Below are 15,194 nucleotides of genomic sequence, written 5' to 3' on the forward strand. Positions count from 1 at the left end.
AAACATTTTGTTTTAATGTCAAGGGGAGAGTCAAAGGATAATTTGACATGGTAGGATTCCTGAACCCCTGTGATACCCTTTCTCAACTACTCTCTATTCAGTGATACTCCCAAGTCAATGAGGCCTTTGAATCTCACATAAACAGAATCTGCCACACTGGAATGAAGCAAGCAATTGCAAAGGCACCGCAGACACTAAGATCTCCAATCCAGGGATTCAATTCAACATCACTCAATCAGGGACAGACATGGCATGAAAATGGGCATGAAATCCCCACAGAAGGCCTGTTAGGCAGAAAGCAGAGTGTTTTGTAGTTCAGCATGTTTGAAAAGAATGCTTCATTAACAACACAACACAGATTCTTCCTGTGTGGACCGCGGGGAACAGCAAGCGATCAGATTACATTAATTTTTACAGGGGATATTTTTAGGGGACTGGGGCAGGCTAACGTTAAGGACAAATAGTGATTAAAATCCCACAGCACTGTTTCGGTGGTTTCGGGCAGCAGGGCTGGGCATTGTTCTTGTCAATGAAAAGAAAATGAATGGACTCAGAGAGCGATACTCACAGTTGGTGGACACTGCAGTTGTAAAACTTGACCTCTGTGCTGATAAGCATCTGACCGGTCTCCTTAGAATTCAGCCTCAGTTCAACGCCTGACCAATCTGAAAGAGAGGAGACACGACATCAACCTTTATTTAATCTTTTACTGTTACAGAGCAGTGAATATGTTCACATTGTTTGCATAGTTGTGAACAGCAGACTGATTTTAGTTTTAGGCTTATTAATATTTTTGAAACGAAGGTTGTTAGCACACATACACACATCACTTAGAAAGGTATTTCTTGTGTAGTATTGCATATATTTAAATATGTAACATGAAGGAGTAATGCTTGCATTGAGCCCGTGAAAATTAAATACCTGAATTTCAATCTCATACAGAACCATTTAATCAGATGTAAATTTATTTACCTTCACTTTGCTGAACAGAGCTCTGACTGTGCTTTGTAAAAAAAAAAGCCACATTATCTCTCTATCAGAACACCAGCTCCATAAATATGTGCAAGTGTCTGTTTGTATGTGTCGAGCAGCCTGAATTTCAGATGACATTCAGTGAGTAGGAGGGCTGACTGACCCTTAGTGCTCTGTTCTCTCCACAGCACCTGTTGGGAATCAGGATTTGTTTCACACAAGTCTCTATAGCAGGCACATAACAGACTTCTACTAGTACATATTTGTCTCACAGGATCTGATAAAGTCATATAGAGGTCATATCTGCACAAAACTTCATCTAAGACCATTTTATTTAGTGGACAAGGGTGCCAGCTATTTTCTTTAATGAGTTCAGTGTCTTCACAGTTTATCCTGACCTCTTCTCCTGCCCCTTCACATAATTGTATTTTAATTTGGCCTCTCTCCTGTATTTTCCATCAGTCTCCACCTTCCAAGTCTTGATCTCCCCTCCCCCTCTTCCTTTCTCCTTTCTTTCCTCTGTTCTCCTCAGATCAAGTCACCACGGCACAATCAGTGTTGATGTGCAACAGACAGAAAGACTTGCTAGGGGGACAGGTGACGGAGGTCAGGAGGAGGTGGCCTCAGGGGAAAGCATGTGAAGTAAAAACGAAGGTATAAACAGCTGGATGGATAGCTTGATGGATGGAGGAAGGTCTTACAGGGGGGATTGGCTGACATTTACCTGGGGGAGAACATTCATATTAGTGCCTGATGCACTCGTCCCCATGGGAGTTCTGGGCAAACAGGTCTGTCATTTACTCACAGGAAAGAGGATTACCAAGCCCCTAAAACACACATTGACTTCAATACACTGCATATTATATATTATTCAGGCAGTTTAGTTTTGTTATCCTGCAGCCATCTTTCCTTGCAAACAAGAGGCATTTATTGTCAAACAACAGATGTTAATATTCACAACGATATACGCATTTGCAAATAAATGAATGCCTGAGCCAGAGTGATACATTTGTGCCCTGTATTTACAATAGAAATTCATGAGACTTCCAACAATCATATAAGAGAGGTGATTGGCATACCTTTACACCAGATCTAAAAGCAGTCTTCCTTGTTTATTCCAAAGAAGGTGTCATGTGACAGGCTTGTTTTGTGGAGTTCAATAAAATTAGCCAATTTCAAACTTTCAAATTCATCAGGTACCAGTGGAGGTAAAGAGCAAACACACTGTCTATGCCTTGGCTATGCAAAGACTGGAATCCATCAAATAAACTTACTCCCTCTAATTGATCCCTGGCTGAAGAGTAGACCATAGGGAATGCTCTACTGTTAGACCATGGACTAGTGTTAGACCATCCCCTATTAGGCAAATCTAAGGCCAGAGATTAAGTGCAATGTAGCTGGACCACAGGCCAGGGGATCTAATTTAGATCCTCAAGCATATTTAAAGTAGCCGGGGTCATGTGTTAGCACAGTTCACAGCAAAACAACCAATCCCGAATCAGTGGGTGCTTGTTATTTAGACAGCCCCTGAATAAACTGGGAGTGCTGGATCACTAAATATGTTTCAGAGTTTGTGCAGCTGAACAGTTAGCCCAGAGATTTGTAAATGAGAGGGAGGGACATATCAGAATCCAGCAAGGCTGTGTTTTGATGAGCGTATTGTTGACTGCACAGGAAAATAAGCATTTTCACAACCAAGCCATTCATCAGCTTGCATTGCATACATGGTAATATATGTGTGTCTGTTTTCTGTATCTACCTTGGTCAGTGGGGATGAGAGGGACATCTTTAGCAGCAGGAGATTTGCAGAGTATCTGGTTGCCATTGACCTGGCCCTCTACTTCTGTCAAGTTGCCAAACGAGCAGGTGATGCCGGCAGAAAGGTCTGGAACGTCGCTCACCTTCACTAGCAGCTGCAGATGGTGTGAGACATGACAATGTTTTTAGTAATGAAGTTTATTGTACACATCTTTTTGAGAATGGATCAAAATGGACACTAACACTAATGAAAACAAATAAAAAATTGGTAAAAATTCCCTAAAACTTCCCCATACCTTGAGCTGATTTAGAAGACTAATGCGTGATACATCAGATAAATAGGGGAAAACACATAACCAACATTAACAGTTGCATCTTTGATAAACAAGACATGAAAATCTGAGATGAAATTATAAAAGTGGCTTAAATTCAGCAGCTCTAGTCAGGATGAGAAAAGAAAACACTGCTGTTGGCAAAGCTGTCCGTCCACTTTGCCAAGAACTGTTTCTGCATCTTAAAAACAGCATAATAAGGGAAAAAAGGTTTATTTAGAAGCTAATCTTATTTGTTTCTAGAAGGCATCATTGCAGGGGTAAATATCATGACCCACTCTGAAGCAGTAGAAGCTACATGGAGGAAAAAATATCACATGGCAAATTCTACTTTTTCTTTTACCTTTCTTTAGTATTTAGAAGGTGAGACAGATACAGGGAAAAAAATACACACAGAGACACTCACATATGAAATGCACTACACAAGTGCCGATGCACATAAAGGCGATTGAAGTCATTCTCTGGAGAGCAGTGACACTGTGGCTGGAGCATTCAGCTGCTGTTCCTATAAATAAATGTATTCTGTGCAGGGTGTGTGATCTGGCTCTCTAGCCAAGAGAGGCAGTCTGGATAATTATCACCATGGCATTTCACAGCCTTGTTCCATTAGCTGTTATTTTTGGGCCATACCGTTTGAAGTTTCTCTTTGTTTTATCTGCCTCTCACTAAACACCGCAGGGCTACTGGGACAGGCAAGGCAGCTGAGCAGCTTAACTGTAGGTCTTTTAAGAGATGCTGACTGTCTCAGTGGCTGACTACACTGCCTCCCTCGTTAGCTGGCTTGCTCTGTTACCCATCAAGAGGATGGATGATTTCTTTTATTTTTTTTTCTGCTGAGGACCTCTTGTCTTTCCCTGTTTTACTTTCACCATGTTTGTGTTGCTTCACTCTGAGGTGTCAGAGAGATCCTTGATTACAGCAATCACAGCAATCAATGTCTTTTGTTCAATGCAGAATTCCCTGAGTAACCTCTCTTACAATAATTAGCTCTCATCGTCCTCAGACACACATATACAGATAAACACTCAAAAATTGCTTATGCAGAAATTGTCTCGCACACAAAAACACAGACACAGTAAGCTATTACACAAAATAAGCTTGTTTCTGAGAGTTAAGATTTTGCTCTTTTCGTTTGCTGGCTTCCTTTCACCACAATGGTAGTGGGGGTTTTTGCTGCTTGGCAGTCACCAGCCTAATTGGTTGCAAATTTCAGCAAAGGTAATTTCATTGTTTTCACTGCCTTTTCTATCTGTCCTGGTGCCCACTTCAAGAAGCTGCGTTGTCATGGTGATAGCAGTCTACCCCTGTGGAATTTGTGAACTGTGTGAATTTGAGTGTTTTGTGGTTGGTCAGATGACCCTGTTTCTGATATGACAGCAAAAGGTGTGTGTGTGGGGGGGTGGGGGGGGGTGGGGGGGTGAAACTGTTAAAATGTAATAAACTGCTGTTTGCAAAGTGGACAACGGGGGCAAGGTGTGCTGAGCATTGGCTTGAGGGTGAGATATAATGTGGTGCAGGGTGAGTCAGTGCAAGAGCCAACTGCATGTTAACAAGATTTTTATTTTTTTATGTTCAACCACATAAATTAAAAGGTCAGCTCACCAAAATACATGGAAGAAAATGTGTTGTCAATTAATCTATAAAGAGGTCTGGAAAGGCGTGCTAAAGAGATCTTCTTGGTTCTCGGTTTCTTACTTGCAATAAAATCTCAAGAAGTCATTTAAAAATCTGTAATGCAGCCATTCTCAGCTTAAAGATTCACATTTTAGTCCACTTAAATTGTTCTGAACAGCACAAAAGTATTTCATGTATCTTAACACATCTATAAGTCAGTGTCTTACATCTCATAACATTTCAAACCAAAGAAATTTTTTCTGAACAGGCTGAAAGATGTGCATAAAATGTCCCATTAACAGTGTGGATTGTGCATAGATGTACAACAATCTCCAGAATCTGGACAGGCAGATTCTTTCACTGTTGATCTTTGCGTGCTTTTACTGAATCCATGTAGAAATACTGTACTGTACTCAACTGCACTCGGACAACTTTAACGCCTACACACCCACCCACACAAACATGTCTTGGCACACATATTGACTGCTCTGTAAAAAGTGAGCATATGTATGCTGAAACGCCCACATAAAGCCCTTATGAACCTTCCCATCTAATGTTTATGCATCAACCAAACTCAAGACTAGATGAACAGCTATGTGGGATCGTTTAAAAACTTCTGCTTTTGTTGCGTGGGTTGGAAATACGTAGATAGCAGCTAATTTTTCATTTTTGACTTTGCAAGCAGTGGTTGATATTGCAGGTATGTTGTATACTGTGTGTAGGATTATGCATATGTGTGAGCCAGTGCATGTGTTTGTTTGTGTGTAGACTTACATGTACGCTAGGTTCTGAGACGGCAATGCTGTCTGGATACACGGTTGCCTTCACGCACTGATTGAGCGAAGCAGCAAAACGGTACGGCTCATCCGCACGTTCACATCGATTCCTTTGAGAGCATCTGAACAGAGAGGAGAAAGGACCGAGATAGAAAGAAGTTACTGATATTTGCTTTTCAATGCTATCAGTGATATTATATGGCACTGAAAAAAATATGCGTGTCGGATATGATAGGAAGTAGAGGAAAAACAACTTATTCCATGAATAAAAAGTTACAAGAAAAAAAAGTGCCGCCAAAGTGATGTGCAATGAAAATATGTGAAAATGAAACTCAAACAACAGTGCTACAATTATAATGTAACAATTATGACTGGAGGGCAAATGAGAAATTGTGACAATTTTAAACTCCTTCCAAAAACAGAAGGAAGAAAGGAAGCATGAGGATTGTCAAAGATGGTGAACACTGTCTAGGGAAAGGAATATTAAACAATGCTGTAACAGAAATAAAACAAATATCCCGCAGCAGTGCTGTAGGGAGATGTAACACTGTCACTGTCTCAACACATTAATAGCCGACTTTTGTCACCAGCCACTATATGGGCACTTAGGAGTCCATAATCTTCCACCTTTCAATGTTTCCCATGCTTGTTTTAGGACATCTGAACAGATCAGTAACAACCTACAAAAATCACACCAAACCCTCGGGGCTTCTTTGCTCACTTTTCCTTGTTTTGTGCTTTTCTGTGTTAGTCATCCAGATTTGTTTATTTTATGATGATCAAGGCTGTAAATGTGACATGCTCTACATTCTGGCTACAAGTTATGTTGCTGTTAACAGACTGTGTTTCTCTCTTGTTCCGCTAAACAGATGGCAGGCTGAAAAATTATTTTAAACATTTTTGCTGTCTTATTGGATTGGTTAAAAACACCAGTTACAAAATAGCTCATTCTCATAAAGATATCTTATGAAACTCACATCATTAATAACAGCTGATCTCTATTAGAAACATGTAGGTGACTGGCTATGCATTCCCAATAAACTGCGACAAGTGGTGGCACAGAAGTGGATGCACAACACAGCTAGATTGCTTCCTTCAATCTCAGCACAACTCTGTAGATGTAACTAGTACAAATTACAAGGCGTTCTCTCATAAGAGATCTTAATGGTCAGACTGTGTATCAAGTATCACAAGAAACTGCCACATCTCTCATTAAAACTGTGCCACCTCCCACCACTTATTAAAACTGTGCGGTCTCTCCATCCCATTACACCAAAGCCTCTCTATCCTCATCCAACCCAGTTATAGTGTCTGGCTAACTGGCTGACTGGTCACAGTAGCTCTAATTGGACTCTAAAGGGTCAGCTGCTGTCCATGGTGCTGATGTGCCACTACAAGCTCTGCTATTCTCTCCTGGTTGCTCTGTGCGTGTGTGTGTTGTGTGTTGCACTGTGTGCTCCGCGCCGTATCATGCTTCTTAACCACATACTCTCACATATACTGACTCTAAGCTACATCTTCATCCACAGCCACTGTGTGCAATTATGTTGTCAGAACTTGACACTACTAGGCACAAGCACACCAAGATACACACACACACACACACACACACACACACACACACACACACACACACACACACACACGCACGCGTTTAAACACTAATATTCCAAGCACTCCCTAGGGAATTTAGAGAGCAGAAAAGTGTGGAATTATTATAGTAGCGAGAAATCTCCCACTGGGAAAGGAGGGTCACTGCAGCACTTTTTGATGATGATCACCTGCTTTTCCCCTTCACTACTTTGGTAACTATACTTTAACTTTTAATATTGAGGGTTTTTTGTTACTTTACCTTTTCATTTTACACATTTGACCCCACCGCTGGTTCATTTGCCTCTGTCTTTCTTTTCCCCTCCGTCTCTCTCGCTATTATCGGCCCAAGACACTCCTTTTTGTCTTATTCTAATACAAGTTGAAATTAGTACACCTTTCTTAGGCAAGGTATTACTCTGCCTGCAATTTGGTGATTCTTTTACATTCACAATGGCAGGAGAAAATGATACTTAATGTGCTTTCAGGTGTGGGCTGCGGCACGATGTTTTATGCATGTCTCCAAGCTGTATGGGTACAGATGCAAAAACCTGGGCAGTCATTAACTGACAAAAAGCTCTGCATTGATTTTCCTCAATGTGAATCTCTCTCTCTCTCTCTTTTTTTAAAAAAAAAAAATTCATTTCAGTGGGGTGAAGTAAGATGAGAGCGCAGCAAGGGGGTGAGGCAGCGGGGGTGGAAGGCGTGCAGGATGGCTGCTGTTGCCATGGTTTCAGGAGATGGCCATTATCTCTGTGTAGTTAGAAGCTGACCCCTTGCCTCTCTCATTAGCTGAAGTGCATGCCACTGAGTGTTGACTACAATCCTGCCTTCCTCATATTCCCCCTTCTGACCTCCTGCCTTGTAGATCTCCCTTTTTCTCCTGTCAGTCAGTAGTTTCACTCATGCTTAGTGTCCCATCACTTCATACCACAAGTGTTCTCTAATGCACATCTTCCGTATGCAAAGATGATCATTACAAATATGTTTACCTTTTTCAATTTCCTGTAATAAGCAACTGAAAACTATTTTTATTCCAGCCAGAGCTAGAGGCGTCAGATTTTGGTTAGGCTCCTTAAGCCCTGTCCAGGGTGCTGAAGTAGCTGCATGCACCATCATTAGCTCTCTCTGGTATCTACAAGTCTTCTGCAGAATACAAAAGAAGTTGTGAGTGGCAGTCCCATTTTGTGCAACTATGGGAGGTGAGTTGCTAAAATGCACCCCTAAAATTGAGTGGAGAATATTGTTTACTACTGTAGCAGTGTGTTCGGGCTACACCGTTGTTCAGGGTGTAAATCTGACATAGTATATGCAATCTAATTCACTTTTAGCAACTTATATCTAATGTACAGTGTAAGGTGTAGTGTTGACTGAGGAAGCAATTTCTATAGTTGGTAAGGGTTAGGATAGCAGAGGCCAGAAATTGGGGTCCATTCCACCAATGTCTGCATCTTATTCTGTTGCCTTAAAGAGGAAATTACACTGCCATCTCTTCTCCACCGTGTCTTGACAGACACAGAGACGCACGACTGGTACAGAGCATCATCCCTGCATACAAACTAAAAAAGACACATAAGAGGGCATGGCCACATACAAATCATGTATACTCAAACCCTCTGGAAATTATATATGCATAATAGCATACAGTGCCTCGCACTTAATCTTTCACACATTTAATAGACAGTATCGCATAATAACATAAACACACGTATGCACACACTCTGGTCTTGACAGCAGAGAGCAGGAGAGCCAGGCCACAGGGAAAGATTGCTGTTCTTCCATCCCTCCTCCCTTTCCCCTACAACATCTTCAGTGTGAAGACCTGTCTGATTGTAGCTCTTGCTGTGAGCACCGTGTTTAAAAACAGGAGGAGAGAACAGAGGGGGAGCCACTTTAAAATCACCTTCCCGTTCCACCTCCCCTCATGAGAGACAGACCACATAACGCTGCGGAATTTAAAAGCACAACAGGCATGCTTTGGTGGCAGGGCAGGGGGATTGGGGAAAGGAGTACAGCGGGAAGCTATAAAGGATGTACAGAGAGACTTAACTGGATGTATATTGAATATTTGATGAGCTTAACAAAGCTTTACTAGTTTTAAGTGGCAACCCATAATGTTAGAGAACTGCTGGCAGGATTTGATTTGGCTGAATGGGAGCCTAGACTGGGGACTGTGTGCTTCATCAAATAAACTTGTTAATGTAAATGTGCATAAAGGCTGACTGCATTGGGTCTTTGGCTTCTTAATATGAAAAGCAGACTCAATAGGTGAGCAGGGATATGTCAGGCTGTGCTGTACTGTGCTGGGTTGCTCTCTGTGTGACACACACATAGCCGCACACCCCTTCTTCAGTGTTTTATCCTCACTTTAACTTATCCAGTCCATTTGTTTCTTACTGGTCCATTTTTAAAGTATAGGAATACATTTAAACTTCAAGAAGTACTAAAGGAAGTGAAGAGGGAAATAGTAAACTCCTCAAGTCGATCTGTGGGCTTTGGCTGACATGTACTTTGAAACCCAGAGTTCATGTCAGGGGTCAAACCAACCACTGTAGCTCTTAGCCTGTCTCCAGTGGTGACTGATAATGTCACAGCAGGGCACTGCCCAAAGGACCCAGAACACATCAAGGCCACATCTCAGTCAGTGTAAACTACTGTGGTGTAAATTCAGTCTGTTTATACAAAACAAGAATAGTAGAGCACTCATGGTCAGATGAACAAACATGTCAAGGTTTATGCAAACCCAGAGTGTCCCAGAGAATTTATAAAGAGACCGTTCCTCAGTGCTCAGCATCAAGCTATAGCTTTTCTTGTGTGGGCTGAGCAGAGAGAAAAAGAGAAAAAGGGAAAAAGTCAGTGGAAGCAGTGCAGAGACGGAAGCATCTCAAAAAGAAAATCAATAAGCAAGCAAGAGATACACAGTAGGTTGTTAGGATCATTAACTGTATAATATGTTGCCTACGTACATATACTGTACACACTGGTGCAGTATTTCTGCATGTTGCCAACCTGTATTAGCTCTAGTTGCTAGGAATCTATGGAAATATCGATAGATCTGCATGTTTGTGATCGATATCTCATTAGGCACAATTGGGAAGATGGATGCAGCTTCCCTCTGACTGCTAACTGAGGCTTTGGCTGATGAGTTGGCCATTAGACACACAATCTGACATTCACAATGGACTGAGGCAGCCATTTTCATTGCTAGTCTAATTGGTGTTGCCACTGTGAAATTAGAGGAAATTTTATGGTCGTTGGGTGACACAATTTGCAGCAAAGTAATAAACATGCCACATAAACTAGAGAACAATAGTTTAAGAAATTGTAAGTTTGTGGGGTTTTGTGTGTGTGTCTGTGTGTGTGTTTTAGCAAACATGCATGCAACACCAAATATGACTATTTTCTAGGTTGATGTTTCCTGCTTCAATACATGCTGAGCACCCACAACTTTAAAACCAATGACAGAATAGTAAATAATATTAATCCTCTTGTTACACTGTAACGCCCAGCTGGAAAGCCTTTGGTATTGATATTTGCGTGGGTGTTACCTACTGTTGCAGGCCATTCACAACCCCCAAAGGCAATAATATTCCCAAGGAAGATTATATGGACTACTACATCATAAAAACAGCTTAAAAAGTCAAATTTGATTGCCGAGCATGACCGCCAACCAAATTTCCGAGGTCACGATTCAAATGAGCAACAACAGGTTGCAAAGGAACAAGCCCAGTCCAGAGAGGTCCCATTCCCTGAGCCACAGGACCCAATAGATCCACTGCTAGACAGGTAGACAGGCAGGTACCTGACCCAAACTGTTTTGTGGTTTACTGAAATAGATTTGGGTGGGTTAGCCACATACAGTCAGACACTATAATACCGTGTAGTAGTGACATATTATTCTACTCAGAATAAAATGCTGACTCATTCTCTGCTGGGGTCTACTATACTTCTACCCTTTAAGCTGTCACCCTCACAACAAACACTCATTTTGACACAGAGAACGGAATTCCTTATGCTTATAATACATTACTGCAACCAGTCACTGATTACAACATTAGTAATACTGCAAACATTATTTAATACTATAATGGTAAAAAATTTAACCTTGAACCTGGTACCCTTTTGGACAGAACTCAAACTTGTTACTAATCCTGACAAATCTCAACGAAACCATTCAGCCTCTCCCGGAATGTTGGAGTGAGTTGAGAGGATGGAAAGAGAACGGAGTGATATGGGACATTTTGAGATGGAAAAGCCTCTTTTGGGCATGATTAGAGAGCTAATCTAACAGCAGCGAGATGCAGGCTAAGGGAGGGAGAGGGAAGGGGGGCGGGAGGGGAGCATCACCATAACGCCATGTTTTTGGATTGTGGTCAGACGAAGGCTGAACTACCCATTCACAGGACAGCGACTGAAGAGCGCTCGAGATGATGAGCTCCCTTTGAGCAGCAATCAAAATGCTGCTCCGTTTTGTCGGCCGATGAGTGTACGAGAGCATCAAACACTCTCTCCCGCTTTCATTCTTCCCTGCTCATTCTTATCCTCACTCTTTTTTTCCCTTTTTGGTCTTCGTGCATTCAGTGAATGCCTAGCAGCTGCTGGTAATTAAAGGACTTTAGAGTCTCACACCACATTGGATCAGAGGAAGAAGAAAGAGAGTAGAAAGACAGGGAAGACAGAAATGCCACTTCTGGTCATCTCAGTGCCTCCCTCTCCCTCTGCAACATTCTCTCCTCCTCATCATTGCTAGCCAAACTAATGTCTCTCCGTGTTCCTAATTAGCCACCTTAGAATGCCGCACTTCAATGAGCATGCACATGCAAACATAAAGAAAATAGTAGTGGGTTGCGGGGCAGGAGTTGGAGAAGAAAAGAGGATGGATATCGTGGATGACAGCTGTAGAAGGAAGGAGGAGGGTGATCAAAGCAAGGGGTGTTTATATGTGGCAAGCCAACCATCTCTGGAGTGTGGAAGGGCTGATTCCAGAGGGGAGAGTGTCTAAATAGGAGACAGCAGTGAGCCACACTGGGCTGAGGAGATCAGTAGAGTGGAATAGTTTAGAGACTAGCTTTGCTATTAGGGTAGTGGGGAAGATGCAAACATGGAAAGAGGGAAAGATAATTTCACAAAATCAACAATGGCTTAGACATGGATGACAGAGAATTGGAGAAATTGAGGGAAAAGGGGGATGATGGAAGAGAAATCACAGCTGAGGATAGAAAAAAGGCTGGCAAGAAATTTAATTTCTGGGTGTCTGGGATGAGGGGGCCGCTTCACCAGAAGGGTGCAGCTGCTTTTCCTTAGTGGTATTTGACAAATATCTTCTTTAATTGTCAGTTATATTGTGCATTCATGTCACCATGCTAACTACACTAAAGCCATAAACTGGTTTATAGATAATTGTTATCCTTTTTATGCTGTGCAATTATCTATGTTTCATTTAAAATCCTGTACAGATTTCTTGGCTTTCAGTTAATAAGTGGATGTTTTGATGAAGTAGTCTAAGTGAACAAGATTACATCATCTCCTAACCACTCAAGCAACACTCATAATTCACTGCAGCTAACAACACGAGATGACATTTTTCTGCTTTTTCTGAGGTTTCCCTGTCTGATGACGTATATATATATGAGCTGCTGTGTTGACAGAGGCGTGTAATTGTGAGTGGTGGCACGTTGGCTTTGTGCATGAAAGAACAGGCTGAATCAGGCAATGCTATGTCAAGACATATTCAAATATTCAATATTTTCTTCAGTGCTTATTGCATCTTCTCTTTGTGCCACCTTTGCCAAAAGGTGGAAAAATTGTAAACTTTGTAGGAACTTTTTTGTAACCACCTGTCTTTTTTTCCACCAGGTATTTATGCTGTGTTTATCATGTAGAAGCTGGATATAAACATCAAAACCGATATTTCACGTTAGAACTGTTGCAGAAATCGTTGCTCTTTCAATACATTTGTGGGTGGAACCATATGGAGGCCTGAAAATGCAACAGAGAGAAAAGCTAACCATTCTCCCAGTAACTTTTTTTCCTCTCTGCAGCAGCATAGCTAAAGCTGACAGGGGTCCTGCAATACTCTTTGCAGGGTCAGGCTAGAGAAAGGGGGATTAGGATCAGAGACAGGTGGCAAAACCGTTCGCTGTATTGAGAGGACAGATGGCTGATCTTACGTAAATCAGGGTGCTGACCTTTTCTCCCAACAGTACAGTACAGTGATCCACATGAGTGTTTGTGCATGTACATAAAAATCGACCCCATGTGCACTGACACATGCATGTACCCACTCAAACGTAAGCCCTCACATATTTACTCAAGAAGCAATTTAAACACCAAACAGCTGTTCCCTCATCACAGCTGCCTTCCAAAAGCCATTCACCTTTAAGGACCAACACCTTTTACATGCAGTGGACTCAGATTCCTATCAACGTGAATTATTCTATCCCCTACCACACCTACACAAAAGCATATGATTAGCAGTCTAGCATGGAGGCTTATGTTGTGGTAAATGATCCCTGTGTGAAGGCACGCAGACTGCACAGAATACAGAGCTTTCGTCAGCCCCTCCTGCTCTTTGCAAGCACATGCTGAATTACCTTGTCGCTAGGCAATTATTTGTCCTGTCCCAGCTTTGGAGTGATGTAAATTACTTTAAGTGCACTTTGCAGGGGCTGCCATCATGATAATGATGATTGCAGCAGTGCTTTGACACACACACAAATATTCAGCTATACCTTTACAGAGTGGGTCTGTATTTAGAGGGGCTTCAAATGGGGACACAGTAACTAAGAAAAAACTCCAATAAAATCTGTGTACTTAAGAAACAAAGCAGGAGAGGGAGTCAGAGCTGAAAATCTTTCAGCTTTTTTTACTGTTCAGTATTAATTGTCTGTATTCCACTCTGCCTTTTACATTGTTTCATCTAAATATTCACATATCAGTTGCTTTTTCAGATGAATACATACACACACATATTTTTCCCGGATCTGTTTCTCCCTTCTTCCTGTCATTTTGAAGGTTAATTTTGTTGCAGTAATTATTGAGCTCCAGCAGGTGTCACTCATGCTTTCTATGCATATTCTCAGCGCTTTATACTATGATCTTTAAACTTTCTGATCGATCTCTTTGGTCTGATGTTGCCTGTCTTTTTAAATTCCATTCAAATATATATAACATGAGTGGTATCATTTCCTGTAAATATCAAGTCATGTCAGAATAAAGCTGCAATGACTATGGCAGCAACAAGAAGCTCTGAGCCATCTCTGAGGCACAATTATCCATTTTCAGTCAAATGCTGTCTCCTTTCCTTAAACTGTATCTCATCAGAGACAAACATTAGGGAAATAACCTGTCTGCCTTTGCGTGGGCAAAGTGAAGGACATTTTAAGGGACATCTAACAAAATCTGTCTGAACTGAAAAAACTGAACAAACACAACAAACCACTCTAAATATGGAGCGGTGCATGGTAAAAAGCAGACAACTGCCCTCATGTTCTGGATGCAGATAACTGGTAGAAAATGGACATATGGATGCAAATAGACATGACAGCTACTCAGGGATACTCACATATTATGAAGAACACACCAACCACAGTGTGGATCCCCAGAGCTCAGGCACTCTCCACATGTCCCGTACTGCTCACATGACTCGATGGGAACTTGGGTAACCTGAAAACACATTAAAACGTCATTGTCTCAGTGCAGCCAGAAAAGCGTTACAAAACGCACAACAAAGATCTCCGAGTATGCATGTGTTTGTGTGTGAGCATGCTCAGTCCCACACAGACAGACGCCAGTGAAACTATTAATTAATGTGCAATGTTTTGACACAGTTAATCTATGTTATGAAATGTAATAATGTGACACGCACCATTACCCCTCCATCCCTATTAAACAGTGTTATTGTTTGTTGTGGACCTGTTGCAGAGAATGATGTGCCTCAAAATGTTTGGCTACACTATGCCCCTGTATACTGATGTGTGAGATGCCAACTGCCCAAGCAACTGTTGCCTTTATCTTAAAGCCATAAAAACTACTGAACAGCTGGGATCAGTTGGCAAGAGAAATCTGTTTTTCTGCCATCAATGGGTTTTTGTCTGCACCAGGGCATCTGTCCACCTAGGTATGGCCTGTGCAAACACACCAACACATGGAG

At 41.7% G+C, this 15,194-nt stretch overlaps 1 protein-coding gene across 2 annotated transcripts in view; it reads right to left on the minus strand.

Annotated features, from left to right (window-relative positions):
• The window catches only part of plxna2 (plexin A2), a 160,267-nt gene that overhangs the window by 56,054 nt on the left and 89,019 nt on the right, over window positions 1-15,194 (minus strand). For both annotated transcript variants that reach the window (XM_063465510.1, XM_063465509.1), the window contains exons 5-8: window positions 14,607-14,707; window positions 5,451-5,574; window positions 2,732-2,885; window positions 569-665 (exon numbers count right to left, since the gene is read on the minus strand). In XM_063465510.1, the coding sequence (XP_063321580.1) occupies window positions 569-665; window positions 2,732-2,885; window positions 5,451-5,574; window positions 14,607-14,707 (476 nt within the window). The remainder of the gene's footprint in view (window positions 1-568; window positions 666-2,731; window positions 2,886-5,450; window positions 5,575-14,606; window positions 14,708-15,194) is intronic.

This window comes from Pelmatolapia mariae, linkage group LG20 (assembly GCF_036321145.2).
Source record: "Pelmatolapia mariae isolate MD_Pm_ZW linkage group LG20, Pm_UMD_F_2, whole genome shotgun sequence".
NCBI lineage: Eukaryota > Metazoa > Chordata > Actinopteri > Cichliformes > Cichlidae > Pelmatolapia > Pelmatolapia mariae.